General features: G+C 37.7%; 1 protein-coding gene across 4 annotated transcripts in view; it reads right to left on the bottom strand.

Moving 5' to 3' along the window:
• The window catches only part of ITPRID1 (ITPR interacting domain containing 1), a 137,549-nt gene that overhangs the window by 64,162 nt on the left and 52,218 nt on the right, over nucleotides 1-21,169 (bottom strand). For all 4 annotated transcript variants that reach the window (XR_012512202.1, XM_074379659.1, XM_074379658.1 and 1 more), the window contains exon 9: nucleotides 20,817-20,874. Coding sequence is in view for 3 of the 4 variants with exons in the window: in XM_074379659.1 (XP_074235760.1) it covers nucleotides 20,817-20,874 (58 nt within the window). In the remaining variant the exon portion in view is untranslated. The remainder of the gene's footprint in view (nucleotides 1-20,816; nucleotides 20,875-21,169) is intronic.

Genomic DNA, 21,169 nt, shown 5'->3' with positions numbered 1-21,169 from the left:
AGTCTGATGGATATAAGAATTTTTAAAAATTTCTCTAAGCTCAAAGTTTTTTCTCCATATCAAGTCAGATTAAAAGCAATCAATCTAGGGTACTGGACTGCATATCTTTGTGGTTTTACCTAAGTGGTATTTGTTTTATTTAAATATCTAGGGTTTAACCATCATGAGTTATCTTGTCCTTTTTATCTCTCTCTCTCTGTCTCAGGTTTTCTTTTCTGTATCACTTCCCTATGAAGATATTTAATAAAGAACTTGGCTTTGTTGACTTTTTATCATAGATATAAATACAGCCCCTGAGAAATCTTTTTTGATCCTATTTGCCCATTGAACAAACATTTCTTGAGCTTAGATGGTGTCAGGTCCTACACATGGGATTAACAGGGTATGCATGTCAGGATTTTTGGACCCCTAGAAAATTATAATTTGTTCACTTTATAGTTAACAGAGAGGAAATACTGTTTTTTGAAATAGTCCTATTTCTCAGGAGGCAAGAATTTATACTATTCATTTTTCTATCAATAGAGTAAGAATCATTATGATAAATACAGAACTTTGAAACTCCCTTAGACCAACTCTGCACATTTTTATTGAAAGTTACTTAATGAACATAGAGTATCTACAAGTTCATATTATGTTTTATAAAATAAATTTCAAAACCTACTGATTAATGCCTCAGTTCATGACCAAGGTTCCACCTGTGAGATTTGCCATGCAGGTGGGCAAATTGCACATGCTAAAGGAAATAGACCATGTCAGATATCATCGCTGAGGTCTGTGAGGGCACCAGGAGCCAGCTAGAGTTGGCAGCAGAAGAAACCAATCAAAATCTCAGCTGCTCTGGCACTGAGCCACATTCCAACCTCTCTTCCCAGAAAGAAGAATCAGCCTCACCTCTGGCTTCAACTTTCCCAGGGAAGACTAGAAGGGGAAAATGTCAGCTCTTTCTTTCTAAGTAGCAATGGCTAGAATAAGATCAGTTATGAGAGGAAGAACCGTAATGCCCAAAGCTTGTTCTATCACCAGTTTCCTTTTCACTAGGATGCCTTATTTGCTCAACCTTTCCTAAAGCCTCATGCTCATCCTAAAGGATGATGTTTGCTACAGGAGACAAGAACTGGGATCTTCCCTCCAACAGGTCCCTGAAAAGGAGGTGGGAAGCTACGTTTCCCTTGCTTGCTCCCAAGCCATTGATCTTTAATTTCATACTACCTGAGAATTTTAGCAAAACAGCAACTCCTTAGTTAATGGCCTAGGTTTCTTGATGCAATATTCTCCTGGAATTGTTTTATACTAGCACTTGGGCAGTAATTAAAGGAACCTAGAAAGAAGTAGGGGAATTGTGGATGTGAGCTGGAGAAAGAATAGGGAATAAAAATAAGACAAAGAGCACCTGAAATATATCAGCTTTGCCTCTTTGCCTCTCCTTCCTTCCACCTTGAAGGCTTCTATCAACAACCTTGGCTACACTCTCCCTTCCTACCACAATCACCTCTCCAGATTCAAAAAGGCCTGTGAGAAACCGACCGACCGACCGACCTTCCTTCTTTCTTTCTTTCTTTCTTTCCTTCCTTCCTTCCTTCCTGCCTGCCTGCCTCCTTCCTTCCTCCCTCCCTCCTTCTTCCTTCCTTCCTTCTTTTGAGATGGAGGCTTGCTCTGTCACCCAGGCTGGAGCACAGTGACACAATCTTGGTTCACTGCCACTGCAACCTTCACCTCCAGGGTTCATGGGTTTCTCCTGCCTCAGTCTCCTGAGTAGCTGGGATTACAGGTGCCTGCCACCACGCCTGGCTAATTTTTAAAATATTTTTAGTAGAGATGAGGTTTCACCATATTGGCCAGGCTGGTCTCAAACTCCTGACCTCAGATGATCCTCCCACCTCGGCCTCCCAAAGTGCTGGGATTACAGATGTGAGGCACTCCCCCTGGCTGAGAGATTTATTTTCTAACCTTCTTCTAAAACACTACCAGGCTAAGATAAAATGGTTCTTGGTTTCCTATCTGATATAAACTATCCCTTGAAAAAAACAAAGAAACACATCTCTTGTAAAACTTGTTAAATGTAATTTTTATAGAAAGCATAGAAAAGCATGCCCTTTTTTGAGATGGAGTGCAATGGTGAGATCTCAGCTTGTCACCTAGGCTGGAGTACAGTGGTGAGATCTCAGCTCACTGCAACCTCTGCCTCCTGGGTTCAAGCAATTCTCTTCTGCCTCAGCCTCTCAAGTAGCTGGGACTACAGGCGTGTGACACCATGCCCAGCCAATTTTTGTAGTTTTAGTAGAGATGGGATTTTACCATGTTGGCCAAGACGGTCTCAATCTCTTGACCTTGTGATCTGCCCACCTCGGCCTCCCAAAATGCTGGGATTACAGGCGTGAGCCACTGCACTTGGCCTCTTTTTTTTTTTTTTAAATCTTCATATCTAGCATAGTTCTAGGGGTGGGTGGTAGTGTTTTAGGCTTCTTATTATTAAGCTTGAACTTAAATCAACTCACCCTAGTTAAATCACAAATTTGGTTTGTTCCCCTGTTTGGTGTGAACCATATCAACCATATTAATATATTTTAATTTTAATACTCCTTTAGAACAGAAGTATTTTCTTTATTGAACCATAAATCTAATTCTACCAACATTTTTACACTAGGATGGTATTTTAACTCTACAAACATAGCAACATTAATTTTTTTTGCTAGAGACATAAAGGGATATCTTAGTAAGAATTAAAGTCTTGAAATTACATAGATCTGTGACTAGTAGCTCAGTTACACCCTTGCTGAATTATTTTGATCCAACGCCTGATACCCTCTCTGAGCCATGGTTCCCTCATCTGTAAAATGGGAGTAAAATCCATTTGCTCTCATGGTGGTTTTGAGGATGAATTAAGAATGCAAAGTGTTTCCCAGCTACTCAGGAGGCTGAGGTAGGAGAATTGCCTGAACCCAGGAGGCGGAGGCTGCGGTGAGCCGAGATCGCACCATTGCACTCCAGCCTGGGTAACAAGAGCGGAACTCCGTCTCAAAAAACAAAAAAGAATGCAAAGTGTTTTGTGTAGTGCCTGGCACACAGAATCCTCAGAAAAGGGCTACTTCCATTCCCTACAGCCCCACATGCTAACTAACCCCTGTGTAGATGCCACAGCAGCCCTTAGCTGAGAGATGGCTACAAAGATGCATGCAAAGGGCCCTTAAAAGGAGTAACAATTTAGCTAGGTACATTTGTTTTGTACACAGCTAATTATAATACAAGGCAAAATGTATTAAGGCCTATGTTAAAGACACAAATCAACAACAGTTATGGGAGCACTGAAGGTGGAATATGCCCAGGGAGCAGGGTTCTTGGAGGAGAGGATAGAAGAAGTAATCACCGCAAATAGGACCTTGAAAGATGGATGACTTCTGAGATGTGAAAAAGGAGATTGGAAGTTGAGTCTGTGAAAAAGGAACAACGTAGCTACAGAGTTGCGAAACTGGGGGATCCTGAGGGACACTAAGCAATCCAACATACACAGAGTCTGGGCTGTCGGAAAGGAAGCAAGGTGGTAAGAACCGGCTGAGGCCAGAATAAGAAAGACCTTTAATTCACTTCTGTGAGGATTCACTTTCATTATTTAGACAATTAAGAGAAAACAATGTTTAAAAATTGTGAATGAACACTATAGTGTCCAAATGGAAGTAAAATGCCCCAAACAAGTGTACTGTGTTTTATCTATAGAACTTAGCATCAAGCAACTGCCCCTTTCATTCAAGAGTGAATAATACCAGGCTTCACACTATTGGAACATACTCAGTCAATTAAGAAAAGTACTGATTGCCGGCTGCAAAATATCCTCATGGTGCCAAAGTATCTGTGGAGTGGGTGGGGAGGGGGAGGGAAGGTGTGATAATTAAAAGAATTGTTACTCGCAATGTCACAGGAGCCAACGTGTTAACTCGGCATGCTGGGAAGCTAGAATGCTCCCAGCTGCCATGGGGAGGGAGGATGTGGTTTGATCCCTGGCACCACTCGTTGGGACAAGATGAATCACAAATGTGTTAATAGTGAGGTTCCATGTCATAATGTGCCAGATGGAGGTGGTTACATCTCTGATTGATTGCCTCCTGGCCAAGACAGGAGTTTTCCAGAAGGCAAACGTCTCCAAATTGGCATTCGAGCTCTAGGGATCAGCAGGTCTTTATCATGGTCAACATGGACCTGACATTCTCGACTTTATGAAGTGTGGCTACCCCCAAGACATAGGCAGCCAGAAATAGTATCTGGATGAGGAAAGATGTGATGAGGGGGTGATACATGGAAGAAACAGGTTTGTGCTTGATAGAGTTCCTATGGCTAAGCATGACTATTAACGAATCTATGAATGCATTGGAAATAAACAGGAGGGGATGGGGAGACGCAGGGGGTACCCTGCTTGTGAACAAAATAAATAACCAGAGAGCGAAAAAGAAAGGTGGAAAAGGGAAAGAGCAGGATAGAAAATACTTCCCAGCCTCAGACACCAAATCCCCACAGCAGATGAGTCTAGATGCCAGGCTGAGGCCACCGGGCAGGAATACAGAGCAGGGGACAGCAAGATGAGTCTCCTGTCTGTTTCCTTCCACCGACCCCGATGGTGACTACCCAGCCCTTTGTTGTTGCTGCTTTTTTCCCCCAATGCAAACTTCCAACTATAAACAGCCAACGACAAGGGCAATAACTGTGGTGTCCTACTGGGAACTAACTAACGCTGCCTCTCGTGCAGGCACTGGGTCCTAATACAGGACAGTGAATAAAGCTTCATTACAGAACAATGGAGTTAGCTGCCAGAACCTACAGATTTGAATAAACAACAAATAAGCAACATCTGCTCCAGCATATGTGTATGGTAAAAAAAAGTCACAAAATAAAAGAATTTGTAAATGCCAAAAGCAACACTAAACTGCCAGTGCTACTGTAGAGTGAATTTTTAATTGCACATGCAAAGAGGCAGGCTGTGGGTATTAGTCTCACATATGTCTTGTTGCTGCCAACCTGGGAGTATAGATGAATTTAATTAAATAAGGATTATCCCTTCTCCCCAGTACAATTACTTATTTATAACAATGATAAAATTGCCTAATAAAAAAATTGTAATATTTTAAAAACAAGGCTAGAAAACACCCTGCTTTCTGTACAAGTCGTTCAGGGCTGTTTGAGTTTCAGTGTGTCTTTTAAAATTAAGTCTATGCCTACTGCCAAGGAAGAAAAAAACAAAACAAAAACCCTTATCATAAAGCCTGCTGCAGTTAAACAGCCAGAGACTACATTATGGAGAAATATAAAGAAGATACAGAGCAGCACGGGAATTGACTTTCATGGGTGTGTGGAAAATTAAGCAACTGGACTCAAATTGAGGCCAGGTGACTAAGCCAAGGGACAGGGCCACGGAGACGTGTTCTCCACTAGTGTCCTGGTCACTGGTGAGCAGTTCCCTTCATGTTGGCTATCCCTCTTCCATATGCACTGGTTCCCTGAAAATGAACAGCACAACCCAAACCAAACCAACAACAAAAGAGATGGGCACTCTTGTCCCTCTTCTCAGTGACGGCAGAGTCCCTTTTTACCTCTGCATATCAACCTGCATAATCATGGAGACCAGTGGTAATAAACCAGCAAGGAAACTAGAGAAACCAAAGTAGATCCATGTTCAGGATGTAACTATGGAAATCAGTATATTCTGAGTCTTGAGATCTCAGTTTCTCCTATCTTTGAGCAATTTTGTTATATAATCACTTTTCTGCACTAGGATTCAAGGCAAGTCAGAGCACTTGATCCGGGGCATTCTCTCAAGGTCAATTCAGAGGGCAACCAGAACCAAAAGACAGTCAAGGGCTCTACGAGTGTGGCCATTGGCAGTTACACAATCATTCTACCTCAGTTTCCTTACCGATGCAGTGGCGGTAGTAAAAATAGAATTCTCCTCCAAAGAAAGATTCCATGAATTAATACATATAAAGTACCTGGAGCCTCAGTAAGTACTCAATAAACATTGCGAAGAATTTACAAGGATGTTTTATAAGGCATCCAAATCTGCATCTGTCTCTTCCTGGATGTTAACGGCTTTCTATTTATCTACTGTTTTTCTGTCCTGACACTTATCACAATTATAATTCAATATTAATTGATTTCTTCTGATACTTACAAATTCTACGAGAGTAGGGTCTGTTTCCCTTCCATTTGTATCCTCAGCATTCTCTCAGTCTCGATTCAGGGGTCAACCGGAATTAAAGACAGTCAAAGTGTTGCTGGTGGTTAGGCATGAGCAGGGCAGGTGAAGGCTCTCCCCCAACCCACTAGAAATGTTGGGTGATGGTTAGGCAATTATTACATTGCCTGTCTAAAAATGATAATTTGGCAGTACCAAGGAGAGGCCATTTCCTGACGATCCACACCTGTTAACATCAAAATGTTGATTGAATTCAGGCCCCAGGAAGAAGCAACTTCCCGGGCATGAATGTTGAGAGATAAAAATAGTGACTTACTGTCTTCCAGGTACACTCCACGGGAAAAGGGAAGAAAGCCTCAGAGGGGCATGTATCTAACTCCCTGAACAGACCACAGGCGTTCACGTCTCAAGGATAAGGAGGGCTCTGCGCACGGGGGCAGCTCACCCCAAGGGAAGAATCATGGGAGAGAGGCGGGCTTATTAGGTCCTAGGATCCCTTCTTTGTCACCTTAAAGTGCCCGTTTGGGTCTCTTCCAAGCACACCTTCCTTTCTTTCCTGTTCCAAGGCCTTTTTACTTGTTAAATAAACTTCTATTCCTGCTCTGGTGCTTGCCTTGGTCCGTTTTTCTGCTTTATGCCCCTCAGTGGAATTCTTTCTTCTGAGGAGGCAAAGATTGAAGTCGCTACGGACCCGTAAGGTTAGGCCTGATAACTCGGAAGAACTCGGATCTTTGCCACCGGTAACAAAGGGCTCTGAGTGTGTGACACCCAGAGCAGCGCCCAGTGCAGATTCCTGTGCACAGTGCATGTTCATCACATATTTGTTGAACGAATGAATTTAGCATGAAAGAAGGACTAGATATGAAATGAAAAGATTCTGGTTTGAGATTTGGTCCTTTCCGGTGCCAAATTTAGGCAAGTTAATCTGTTGAATTCTAAACTCTAAAAGAGAAACAATAGTGTGATGATTATGTTAAGCCATGAAACTGAAACTACTATTGACACTGAAAATCTTTGTGTCAATGTAATGTGTTGCTATATGAAGAGTGAACTGCTCCATAGTAATTGTAATTGATCTGATATATAAAATTAAGCAACAGATTCCATGTATAGTAAGGTAAACCACCTTTCTGAGAGATGTGTATGGAATGTGTGCAAAACTGAAGTAAAAAGATCTGCATTCCTTAGGATTGAGTGTAACAGGCAAAAATAAAGCACCAATTCCTAGATTTGAAAGGAATATATAACTGGCCAATATTCAGAATTTACAAATATAGAGGTCTATGCCAATAAAATGATTAAAAATATCATGTAGTATATTTTAAGGACAACCATTAGTACTCTGCACATACTGCACTGTTGCAAGGTTAAAATGTCATTGATGAGTTAGAATGGGAACTCTTCTGGCTATAGCAAAAAAAGCTGACATGGTGATATGACCAGTGTGGGGAGGCAGGTTATACATGTAGGGCTTCTTTACGAGGTTGGCATTGTGCTAGACCTGGGGGTCCTGTTAAGTAAGAGTCCTACCATCAAGTGGAGCACAAATGAGCATAAGAGAGATAAATATAAGCAAATAGTTACGGTTTCTCCAAATGAGACCTGTAAAGGTGTAATTTACCAAGGATAGCAGTAGCCAAAAGAAAGAGGTCATAGGTAGAGCAAATAGAGGAGGAAGAGAAGCAGGCATTGAGTAATGTGTTGACTTGGAAAAAAAAAAAAAAAGGAATGGTGTTTTTGGTATTTTAATTAGCACTTCAGACCCTTTGAAATAACACAGAAAGATGAGAGAGAAAAAAAGAAAGAAAGAGAGAGAGAGAAAACATAATCTAGTCTTTAGTGGTAACTGATGAGAAAGACCAACCAAGAGACAGGATACACCTGTTAAAAGTTACCTTCTGCAAATCTGCCTGGGAACAAAAATCCTATTAGAAAAACCTTAATGATTTTCTCTTACTAAATCTGCAAATATATTCAATTTGTAAACATTAGCATTTAGGGCCATTTTGTGGAATGATTTTTTATTCTCTTGTGGACAAATTGTATGCTAAAGATGAGCAAAAATAGAAAAAAAAAAAAAACAGATGCAATCCTATTATCTAGAGATTGCCATTGTCAACAGTGTGAATCATGGATGGATCTAACTATTGATCTATCAATTATCCATCTATCTATCTATCTTTTTTTATGGGGGGTGAGGGTTAGAAACTTACATCTGCACAATATAAAACATAAAAGGAAGAAAAAAAATATTACTTGAAACCCATCACCATCAGATGGTCACCAAACTATTAACTGTAGTTTATCTCATATGTAATTTTTATGTGTTATACAGATGATATGCATAATTTATCATAAGAAAATTTGGAGTTTGTTTTTTCTGTAGGAGTATATATTTTACTTTATGACTTGGTTTTGTTGCTTAACTATAGGCCTTTAAACCACTATGTCATGAAATACGGGTTGCGTTCTCATTTTTAATAACTGCGTGATAGTCCACTTTATATGTCATTATTTATTTAAACAATCCCCTTTATTGGATGTTTAGAACAGTTCTATTTTTTATTTTTATTTTTTCTGAGATGGAGTCTCTCTCTGTTGCCCAGGCTGGAGTGCAGTGGTGAGATCTTAGCTCACTGCAACCTCTGCCTCCCGGTTTCAAGGGCTTCTCTTGCCTCAGCCTCCTGAGTAGCTGGGACTACAGGTGCCCGCCAGCCACCATGCCCAGCAAATTTTTGTATTTTTAGTAGAGACAGGGTTTCACCAGGATGGTCTCGATTTCCTGACCTTGTGATCCACCTGCCTGGGCCTCCCAAAGTGCTCAGATTACAAGCATGAGACACCACACTCAACCAGGCAGTTCTAATTTTTCACACTTCTCGTATAATTGCCTTACTGAGTTGTCTTTTTGCTTTTATCTTTAGTTCAATGTTAAATAAAAGTAATGTGGGCAGGTTGTATTCTGGTTTAATGGGATTTCTTCTGAGATTTTATTGTTAGGATTGAAATTGCTATCAAGATTTGACAGATGCCCCCTACTAGGTTAAGATATCTTTCTTTTATTCTTGCAAAGAGTTATTTGTTCATTTTGTTTTTTAATTATGAATCAATTACATTTTGTTATATTTCTTTTCTGCATCTTTTAATATTATTGGTTTTCTTTTTGGAACTGTTAATGTAATATGCTTTACTAAATAATTTTACTGATGTTGATCCATCCTCAAATTTATGAAAAAAACATGGTTCTTGTTAGATGTTAATTTGTAAGAAATATTTATGTACTTCTACTGTATTTCATAATTAACTGATAAATTTTTAAGTTTTTTAATATATGTTTTCAATTTTAGATAGCAAAAACTAATCAGCTTAACTGCTATTTTATGCTAAGCTTTAAAAACATTTTCTATTCCAAAATTATATTCATCTACATTTACTTCTGTTTCTTTTATATTTTTAGGGTGTTTTTACATTTAATAATTTATCTGAAATGTCATCTATCTTCAGTTTCTTTTGGTAAAGTATTTTTTGGCACACATCTTTTTCAAAATCTATCAGATTGATGATGTCAAGTATTTCCTTTACCTTATGACTATTTATATTTGACAAATTACATTCGTTTTTTAATTGTTAAAACATTTTTGATATCTTATACTAAAAACTATTTGTTCAAATATTAGTATTTTTAAATATTTTACTGCACTTAAATCACCATTAGTTTATTTAAAATTTTTTGCATCTATTTTCATAAGTGAAGTTTTCTGAGATATTTTAGTCAGAATTTCCTGTCAGGTTTCTCTAAAATCTAAAATATGCTTGGAACATTTACAATTATTTGCATTATATGAAAGACTTACACAAACAAGAAATTACCTCTTTCTTGAAAAATTGGAAGAACCAGACACATAGCAATTTTTTTCTCATTGCTGTTCTCAGAAATTTTTTTTTTTTTGAGACGGAGTTTTGCTGTTGTTACCCAGGCTGGAGTGCAATGGCGCAATCTCGGCTCACCGCAGCCTCCGCCTCCACCTCCTGGGTTCAGGCAATTCTCCTGCCTCAGCCTCCTGAGTAGCTGGGACTACAGGCACGTGCCACCATGCCCAGCTAATTTTTTGTATTTTTAGTAGAAATGGGGTTTCACCACATTGACCAGGATGGTCTCAATCTGTTGACCTTGTGATCTACCTGCCTCGGCCTCCCAAAGTGCTGGGATTACAGGCGTGAGCCACCATGCCCAGCCAGAAATAATTTTTGATAAACTTAGTTTATGTTTATTTATTTTTCTCCCTTGGTATTAGCTTATTTATTTTTTCTATTATGATATTTTATTAATTTTTGTTATATATGGGATATGATTAAACATTGGTAATATAGTACAAATATAGAATTTGATAACACAACTTTTATATATCTATAAATAAATGACATATGCAAAATATATTCATCTACCTAAATTTCCTTAAATGGCATCAACAGTAATTATCTCTGGTTTTAATTACATTAGTTGTACTGGTATTCCTTTATAATTTAAAAATGGGTTTGCATATTGTGTCATTTCATTTCTATATCAGTTACTATATTTCTTTTCTTTAATTTTATTTTGATGTTCTAATTTTGTTTGTATGCATTTTCAGCTTTTGAAAGCTGTTTTTCCCTATAAAAATTTAATGCTTGGATTTTACTTACCAACTCACTTGTTTCTTATTTCCACATTATCAATTTCTATTTATCTTTATTAATGTCTAACTTCTAATAACATTTATTTTATTGATTTAATGATGACATTGAGGCAAATACCTAATTTATTTTAGTTTTTTATTCTTTGATAATAAAAATAATTAATGCTATGAATTTGCCTCAAATTACTGCTTGTGGTAGAGCTCTGTGATTTTATATAAAATGTCTTTATTATTATTCAGGTTATCTGAATTCATAATTTAAACTTACACTTTTCTGTACTCTTGTATAGAATGGAAGACCCAGACCCCAAGTACTGGGTTTGTCATTTTGTTTTGTTTGTTTGGGGTTGGAAAGTGTTACTCTTACATTTATTATTGAATTCAAATGTTACTGCACTGCATTTATAGGTATAGAAACATGGCTTATACTGTGTGTGTGTGTGTGTGTGTGTGTGTGTGTGTGTGTGTGTGTGTGTAGACCAGGCACAGTGGCTCATGCCTGTAATCCTAGCATTTTGGGGGGCAGGTGGATCACCTGAGGTCAGGAGTTTAAAACCAGCCTTGTCAACATGGTAAAACCCCATCTCTACTAAAGATACAAAAATTAGCAGGGAATGGTGGTGTGTGCCTGTAATCCCAGCTACTCAGGAGGCTGAGGCAGGAGAATTGCTTAAACCTGGGAGGCGGAGGTTGCAGTGAACTGAGATTGTGCCGTTGCCCTCCAGCCTGGCTGACAGAGCAAGACTCTACATAAAAAAATAAAAAATAAAAAAACCCACAAAATTATAACATAAGCTTTGCATTTACATGTTGTTAGATATTTTAATAAATATTTCAAGAACACTGGCAAATAGTACTCATTTTAATATTTTTCTGAGTACATGTTATCAATTATAATATTAATCTTTTTATCCTCTTGCATTATTTTATGCTTGATCTGTAAAAGACTGAGAGGAATATTAAAAGCTCCCCCCACCTCCCCTCCTTTTTTTTTTGACACAAAGTCTTGCTCTGTCATCCAGGCTGGAGTGCAGTTGTGTGATCCCAACTAACTGCAACCTCAGCCTCCCGAAATGAAGTGATTCTCCTACCTCAGCCTCCTGAGTAGCTGGGACCACAAGCGTGCACCATCACACCCGTCTAATTTTTGTATTTTTAGTAGAGATGAGGTTTCACCATGTTGGCCAGGCTGGTCTTGAAGTCCTGACCTCAGGTGATCCACCAGCCTCAGCCTCCCAAAGTGGTAGGATTACCAGCATGAGCCACTGCGCCCAGCCAAAAGTTCCCATTTTTATCATCTCTACTTCCTATGGAATTGCCAGAATTATTTCTTGTGTAGTATTTTGAAAATAACATATGCACATAGTAACAAAAGAAAACCATTAGAGAAATGCAAATCAAAACTACAATGAGATACCATGTCACACCAGTTAGAATGGTGATCATTAAAAAATCTGGAGACAAGAGATGCTGGAGAGGATGTGGAGAAATAGAAACATTTTTACATTGTTAGTTCAACCATTGTGGAAGACAGTGTGGTGTCATTTGACATTTCTCAAGCACCTAGAAATAGAAATTCCATTTGACCCAGCAATCCCATTACTGGGTATATATTCAAAGGATTATAAATCATTCTATTATAAAGACACATGTACACGTATGTTCATTGCAGCACTGTTTACAATAGCAAAGACTTGGAACCAACTGAAATGCCTATCAATGATAGACTGGACAGGGAAAACGTGGCACATATACACCATGGAATACTATGCAGCCATAAAAAATGATGAGTTTGTGTCCTTTGTAGGGACATGGATGAACCTGGAAACCATCATTCTCAGCAAACTGACACAAGAACAGAAATCAAACATTGCATGTTCTCACCCATAGGCAGGTGTTGAACAATGAGAACACATGGACACAGGGAGGGGGGCATCACACACTGAGGTCTGTAGGTGGGGACTAGTGGAGGAACAGTGAGGGGTAGGGAGTTGGGGAGGGATAACATAGGGAGTAATGCCAGATATAGGTGATAGGGCTGGAGGCAGCAAACCACATTGCCATGTATGTACCTATGCAACAATCCTGCATGTTCTTCACATGTACCTCAGACCTTAAAGTGCAATAAAATACAAATAAATAAATACACACACACACACACACACACACTCAGAAAATTAAAAGATGCCAATTAATTTAAAACATATCAGTTTTCCTTTTATTAAGCTACTACTATTAACAATTCCTTATATGTTTCTCCAGAAGCAATCTGCATGCCTTTCCCCCCAGTATAAATATTAAACAATCATCTGTCACTTAACATCTAACAACTTGGACACATTCTGAGAAATGCATACTTAGGTGATTTTCACGTTGTTTGAACATCATAGAGTAGACTTACACAAATTCAGAAAGCACAGCCTACTGCACACCTAGGCTAGATGGTATGGCCTATTCCTCCCAGTCTGCAAACCTGTACAGCATGCTACTGTACTGAATACTATAGGCAACTATAACACAATGATAAGTATTTGTGTATCTCAATGTAGAAAAGGTACAGCTAACATATGGTGTCATAATTTTATAGGACCACTGCTATATACATGGTCTGTCATTGACCAAAGCATTGTTATTTGGTACGTAACCATGAATATGCTCTAATACAAAGGAGTGTACAGATAGACTCTTTTATATGTAACTTCTTTTTCTCCCTTAACAACTCTATGTCTCAAAGACCTTTCCATATGAACACATTTAAATCTTGCTCATTTTTAAAAATAATGACTGAATTGTTTTGATGTAAAGCTGTACTATAATTTTTAAAGTAGATTATTATTGTGGGCATTTAGGCTGTCTCTAGTTGTTTGTTATGAAATTATTACAGTGAAATTCTTTATGTGTACATTTGAGTCTAATGGCAGGTCAAGTTACAGAACTGGAATAAATACATTAAAAATTGCATCCATTTAAAATTATGAGAGATCACCAGGTTACACTTTAAAGTAATTATGAAAATTTAAATTTCAACCAACAGTGGGTGAGTGTCAGTTTCACATTTTTACTGTAACTTTGTATTATTTAACTTTTAATTATTAGCTAATGTAATATGTGAAAAGGTAAAGTCAATCTTATTTTACCATTTTTGTGGAGTTTTATATTTCTTCTTTGAACTGCCTATGTATTTCCATTCCCCATATCTTATAAGATCTTGTTTTTCTCAGTTATTTGTAGGGGCTTATTTACAAATTGATGAAGTCAGCCTTTATATTTTAGATGTTAATTACTTGGTATGTAATAATACATAACCGTTTTGTCTTTGTTTTTGTATTTTTTCATACAGAGTCTCAATCTTTCTCCCAGGCTGAAGTGCAGTGGTATGACCTCAGCTCACTGCAACTTCTACCTCTCCCAGATTCAAGCAATTCTCCTGCCTCAGCCTCCTGAGTAGCTAGGATTACAGGCGTGTGCCACTATGCCCAGCTAGTTTTTGTATTTTTAGTAGACACAGGGTTTCACCATGTTGGCCAGGCTGGTCTCAAACTCCTGACCTCAAATGATCCACCCACCTTGGCCTCCCAAAGTGCCAGGATTACAGGTGTGAGACACCGTGCTCAGTGAAATTGTTAATTCTTAAATGAAAATTTGATAAATTTTTGAAAACCTTTTTTATTTTTAATATTTTCTTTCATTTTAAAGTAAGAATTATTAGATTTTAATATTATAATCCCTGATGAGTTTTTGTCTATATCTCACTTATTCTAGGTTCAACCTTTCACAATTAACCTTCCCTGGTAAGTTTGTTGTCATAATATAATTTAATCAAATCATTATTATACATTTTTATTTTGTTTTTTTTTAAATCTCAATTTATTTGTACCATTTTATTTGTTTCAAAAGCCCTAACAATAATCAAACTTTAATTGTATGTTGTATTGGTTTTATTACTTGAGTTCACCTTTTCCATATTTTATTAATATGAAGCAGGGTTCCCTAATCCCTAGTTTCAGTCCGTGGCCTGTTAGGCACTGGGCCACACAACAGGAGGTGAGTGGTGAGTGGGCAAGTGGGCATTACCGCCTAAGCTCTGCCTCCTGTCAGATCAGTGGTGGCATTAGATTCTCACAGGAGCACAAATTCTATTGTGAACTGCACATGCAAAGGATCTAGGCTGTGCACTCCTTACAATGATCTGAGGTGGTATAGTTAAGACAGTAAGAGTCCAACTGCAGCCACCTCTTACATTTATGTAGTATTTCTTGAATCCATCTTTCTTGACATTGTTTATTATATTCATTTCTTTTTCTTTTCCCACTTAGTTCTTAAGTAGTTTCTCACACATCTCTTACATTTCAGTCATTTTTATGCATGCACCAGTCTGTCTCTTACTAATTTTATTGTATTTTAAAAATTATATTTTAATTTTAAAAAGTAGTTGGGCATGGTGGTGTGCACTTGTGGTCCCAGCTACTTGGGAGGCTGAGGCAGGAAGATCTCTTGACACTAGGAGTTCACGATTGTAGTGATTTAGGATTGTGTATATATATATGTGTATATATATATATATATATGTGTATATATATATATATGTGTATATATATATATATATATACACACACACACACACACACACACACATATATGTATGTAAATTTTTATTAGCATTTTGCTATACCTCGCATTTTTGGTAAAGGATGTTTTATATCCTTATTTTTTTTCATTCTACTTAAAGTTATATTGTACCACTTCATGTAAAATGTAAAAGTCTTGTAGTATATTTGTTCATTTACCAACTCCCTTATCCTTTATGCTATAAATTGTCAAGTATAACATCAACATATGGTATAAAAGACTACAATACACTGACCATCTTTTGTCTAAAGAACCTCCTTTAGCAACGCTTATGTTACATTGGTGCTGGTAATGAGTTATTTTTGTTTGTTTGCCTGAAAATTTATCTTTATTGTTGAAGGATACTTTTGCTGCATGTAGAACTCTGGCTCATAGTTAAAATCTTCTGGTCTCCATTGTTTCTAATGAAAAGTCTCCTGTCATTCAAATCTTTATTCCCCTGTATTCAATATGTCATTTTTATGTGCATGCTTTAAACATTTCCTCTTATCTTTGATTTCTATCAGATTGATCCTAATATTATTTAGGTGTAGTTTTCTTTGTAATTTCTTTGTAATTATCCTACTTAGAGTTTGCTGGCTTCTTGAATCTGTAAATGTAAATCTTTGAGCAAAATTAGAAAATTTCTTACCATTATTTCTCCAAATATTTTTTTCTCTCCACAGTTTTCTCTGTCCTTCCCTTCTCAGACTGCAACTGCATGTGTATTTGCCCTTTAATATTGCCTCACGGGCTTCTGAAACTCAGATAAGTATTTTCTATAATTTTCAAATCTTTTTCCTCATCTTCAGATTGTTGGATAACTTCTATAGATATATTAAAATTCACCAAATATTTCTTTCACTGTTTCCAATGTGATGTTAAATGAATATTGAATTTCAGATATTATAGTTTTTACTTACAGAATTTATATTTTATTATTTGTTATAATTCTATTTTTCTTTTTAGATTTTCTATCTTTTCATTCACTGTAAGCATATTTTCCTCTATATACTTCAGCATAATTACAATAATCCCTCTATCTACTGATTAGAATATCTGGGTTTTCTCGTGGTTTGTCTTCATTAATTGCCATTTTTCTTGCACGTGAGTTATATTTTCTTATTTCTTCATATGTCCAGTATATTTTTATTGTTCCCGAATATTGTGAATGGTGTGTTGTTTAAGGAGGCAGGGAACTTGGCTGTAATCAAACTGTAAATGAAAATCTCAGTTCACTCTTTTTAGTCTTAACAGATTCTTTAAGTCCTTTCCATGTGTGTTTGGTTCAATAAGTAGCTAGAGATCTGAATGGATTTAAATCCTAGAATGTAGAGATTTTTCCTCCTTGGTTCTCTCCTTTCTGGGATTTTCCTCCTTCTCTTTTCAGCTGTTATCACTGCCTCAAATTTTCTTTTCTAATTTTTTTAACTAGTAAGACTGCTACTTTCTTTTTCTCATTTTTCTTTTTTCTTTTTCTTTTCTTTTTTGGAGATGGAGTATCACTCTGTCATCCAGGCTGGAGTGCAGTGGCATGATCCTGGCTCACCACAACCTCTGTCTCCCAGGTTCAAGTAATTCTCCTATGTCGTCCTCCCAGGTATCTGGGATTACAGGTACCCACCACCATATGTGGCTAATTTTTATATTTTTAGTAGCGACAGGGTTTCACCATGTTGGCCAGGCTGGTCTTGAAATCCTGACCTCAAGTGATCTACCCACCTTGGCCTCCCAAAGTGCTGGGATTACAAGTGTGAGCCACCGCACCCAGCCAAGACTGCTACTTGCTGTTAGAGTTTTAGGATGGTGTCAGCCGGAACCTATCCTCAAGCTAAAAGACAGAACACTCACCTAGTGCCATTTCTTCCTTCTGCGTGTTGAAACCCTCTCCATTCTCTGCCCCCTTTTGGTCACTCTGCGGTACCTTTTATGTAAGAGTTTTAAAAATATTTTATCCAGAGTTTATGATTATTCTCTGTGTGATGATTGGCACATTAGGATTTACTTAACATCAGAAACAGAATCAAGCACTGTATATTTTATCTGAAAGGAATCTACTCATTGAAGATGATTTTCTTACACAGATGCAATGTCCTCATACAACTCACTGAGAATATTCATTCCTAAGGATTTATCATGCTTCTTTGTAATCATTCTTTTTTTAGTGGACATTTATTCAGAATAACTTCTGATTTTTGAACTGCTAAATCTTATAATTTTGCTTGGTTTGATGATTTTATAAGGTGACAGGGAGGCATATCTTGCCCAATTTGATAGCTAAGTGAGATTCTCTTGGAAATTATTACCTTATCATGTTAGTATAGTTCTGCAGGAGATTCATCTTTTTAATCCCTAGGTGGGCTTTTTACCTAGAATTGTCTGCAACTTTGCCCACAATATATAACACACAAAGTCCTCAAGTCTTATAGAATATGAACGATAGACCTCTTCTCTTCCTCTTCCTTTTAAATAGCACTATTATACATTTCCTTTTTTTTCCTTATATTCCCTTGTCATTTAAGTGATATTTTATTTTTCAGGGGCTCAGGGAAGGTAGTACATTTGTGGACTTGGCCCCCAATTTTCTATATGAAGTCAACTTGTTCAAATTCAATTAGGAAATGCTTAAACATCATTTTTCTGCTAGTCTGTGGAATATTGCACCTGAGAAGAAGCGATACAGTCTTAATATTGGTTTTTAACAGTATTTTAAAGGTATTTGAAGAGTTCATCATGGACCTTCATCTGTGTGTGTAAAACAACAATTTACTATCTCTCCTGATTCTGTGGGCTGGCTAGTTCAGTGTGATTTTCACTTGGATTCTCTCATGCAGTTGCATCAGATGGCACCTGGTTTAGAGTCATCTGAAAGTTTGACTGGGCTGGACATCAAAGATGGCTTATTCACATGGAGCTCATGTAGCACTGTCCACCACAGAGTCTATATGTGGCATCCTCATGTCACTTGGGCTTTGCACAACACAGGAGCTGGGTTCCCAGAGGGAATGTTCCAAGAGGAGTTATCTCAAGAGCCAGGAAGCAGCTGAGTGAGTGGCACCAGAACTAGCACAACGTTGCTACTGCCATAATATTTTGGTTCTTACTCATAGGTGGGTGTTGAACAATGGGAACACATGGACATAGGGAGGGGAGCATCATATACGGGGGTCTGTATGAGGGGGCCAAGGGAGGGACAGCGGAGGAGTGGGCAGGTTGGGGAGGGATAACGTGGGGAGAAATGCCAGCTGTAGGTGACGGGGGATGGAGGCAGCAGACCACATTGCCATGCAACAATCCTGACTGATCTGCACATGTACCCCAGAACCTAAAGTACAATAAAAAAAATAGTCTATGTGTTTTCATTTTTTTTTTCATTTTTTTTTTTTTTTTGAGATGGAGTTTCGCTCGTTACCCAGGCTAGAGTGCAATGGCACAATCTCGGTTCACTGCAACCTCCACCTCCTGGGTTCAGGCAATTCTCCTGCCTCAGCCTCCTGAGTAGCTGAGATTACAGGCACATGCCACCATGCCCAGCTAATTTTTTGTATTTTTAGTAGAGACGGGGTTTCACCATGTTGACCAGGATGGTCTCGATCTCTTGACCTCGTGATCCACCCGCCTCGGCCTCCCAAAGTGCTGGGATTACAGGCATGAGCCACCGCTCCCGGCCTATGTGTTTTCATTTTTAAAATAAAGTAATTGTTTTGTACTTTGAGGCAAAAAAAATGCATGTATACATATCTCAAAGTGATTACACATACACACAATTATCATATATGTATGGTAATTTACTTTTCCCATTAATTGAACTAGTTTTACATATTTATTCTAAATCTTATTTTTGTTTAGGTTAACAACATTTTTGAAAGTGACAAAATCACATTTGCTGTACTGTAATTCAGATTTTATCCATTAGGCTCACCTTTACCTACCTGCCTTTGTCTCTCAATTTGAGATTAAATGTAGATTAGTAATTTTTGTCTAACTTCCCAAATAATTTTTTGGAATGACTACGGCAACTTACATGGTATTAATTGACCTCTTAAAAGAATGTCAAGAAAGGCAGTTCCTATTGGCAAGGGGACCTCCAGCTTCATTGAGAAGAATTCAATTAGATGGAAACCAGATGCTTATTTTCATCTTATAAGCCTCAATGCAGGTTATGTGGTAATTACTTCGAAGAGCAGGATAACAATTTATGTAATCAGCAGGACCCTATAATTACTAATGCATAATTTCTAAACGGCATTTAGCAAAATGAGGCCCATACATACACTTTGTAATGAAAAAGATGTGTTTGACACAGCACTAAATTAAATTAAAAATTTGCATATTTTCTTCCAGGAAATGCACAAGCTTCATCTGCTGTATTTTGGTGGACCAATTCTGCCGAATTCTAACTTCTTATAAGACCATGGAAATAGTGAATCATGATGACAACTGAATGGGGGAATAAAGACCAGGAATAGAAAAGAGTTTCCTTCTCTATTGTTCAGGACGATAAAGCATCATTCCAAGAGAAGACTTACAAAGCTACATTGAGGGAACCTCTCTGTCCACTGAAAGTTTAACATTAAGATTATACAAAATTTAGAATGTAAGGGCCAGCAGAGAACTTAAAATTATCTGTACTTATTTCTTTATTTCAGTTGGAAAAACTGAGACCCAGTTAAATGAAACTGTTTGTATACTATGAAGCAGTTGGTAGAAGGAGTAAAAAAGTACACCCCTCCCTGCAGTAAGGCTCAGTCTCATGAAATTCATTCCACTATGGTAGTCAGATCATATAGAATTTGTGTCAGACAAGCCACACACACGATTAGCTCCAGGGATATTGAACATTTCTGTGGTCTTTTAAAATGTACATTTATATTTGCATTGCTAGTAGTTTTTTTTTGTTTTGCTTTGTTTTGTTTTTTGAGATGGAGTTTTGCTCTTGTTGCCCAGGCTGGAGTGCAGTGGCATGATTTCAGCTCACTGTGACCTCCGCCTCCCAGGCTCAAGGATTCTTTTGTCTCAGCCTCCCAAATAGCTGGGATTACAGGTGCATACCACCGTGCTGGCTAATTTTTTTGTATTTTTAGTAGAAATGGGGTTTTACCGTGTTGGCCAGGCTGGTTTTGAAAGCCTGACCTCAGGTGATCCATGCATCTCAGTCTCCCAAAGTGCTGAGATTACAGGCATGAGCTACAGCGCATGGCCTGCCAGCAAATTTTTAATATCTCAGAAGATGCATGAATGTAGAGTATCTTCTAAAGATAATTTAAGCTCTGTACATATTAAGAAAGTTAAGTACCAGTTATTTACATTCTGAAAGACCACTGATGAGATCACACACCTTGATGAATTCTTACCTACAATTCCTGAAGTCACATCAAGGGGATTACCAGTCTCTTCTTCAAAGCTCTGGACCTAAGATATCAAAATACATCAATCTCGTTAGAAATTTTTTGTAATAAATTCCCTTATTTTAATCAACATATAATGAGTGTCTACTGGCAACTGATAAGAGGAATATGTGAGTTCCTGAACTCAAATAACTTACAGTCTGCTGGGAGGATGTAGCGGAGACAAGGTATCCATGATAAAGATTCAAATAATTAAAGAAGTTCAGGAAAGGGGAAGATCACATCTGGATGAGAGGATCAATGCTCCTTCCGGAAGATGTGCAGTTGAAATAAATTTAAATAATAATGTTTCTATTCTA

Source organism: Saimiri boliviensis, chromosome 10 (assembly GCF_048565385.1).
Source record: "Saimiri boliviensis isolate mSaiBol1 chromosome 10, mSaiBol1.pri, whole genome shotgun sequence".
Lineage (NCBI taxonomy): Eukaryota > Metazoa > Chordata > Mammalia > Primates > Cebidae > Saimiri > Saimiri boliviensis.
This window is presented reverse-complemented; position numbering and strand designations above follow the sequence as displayed.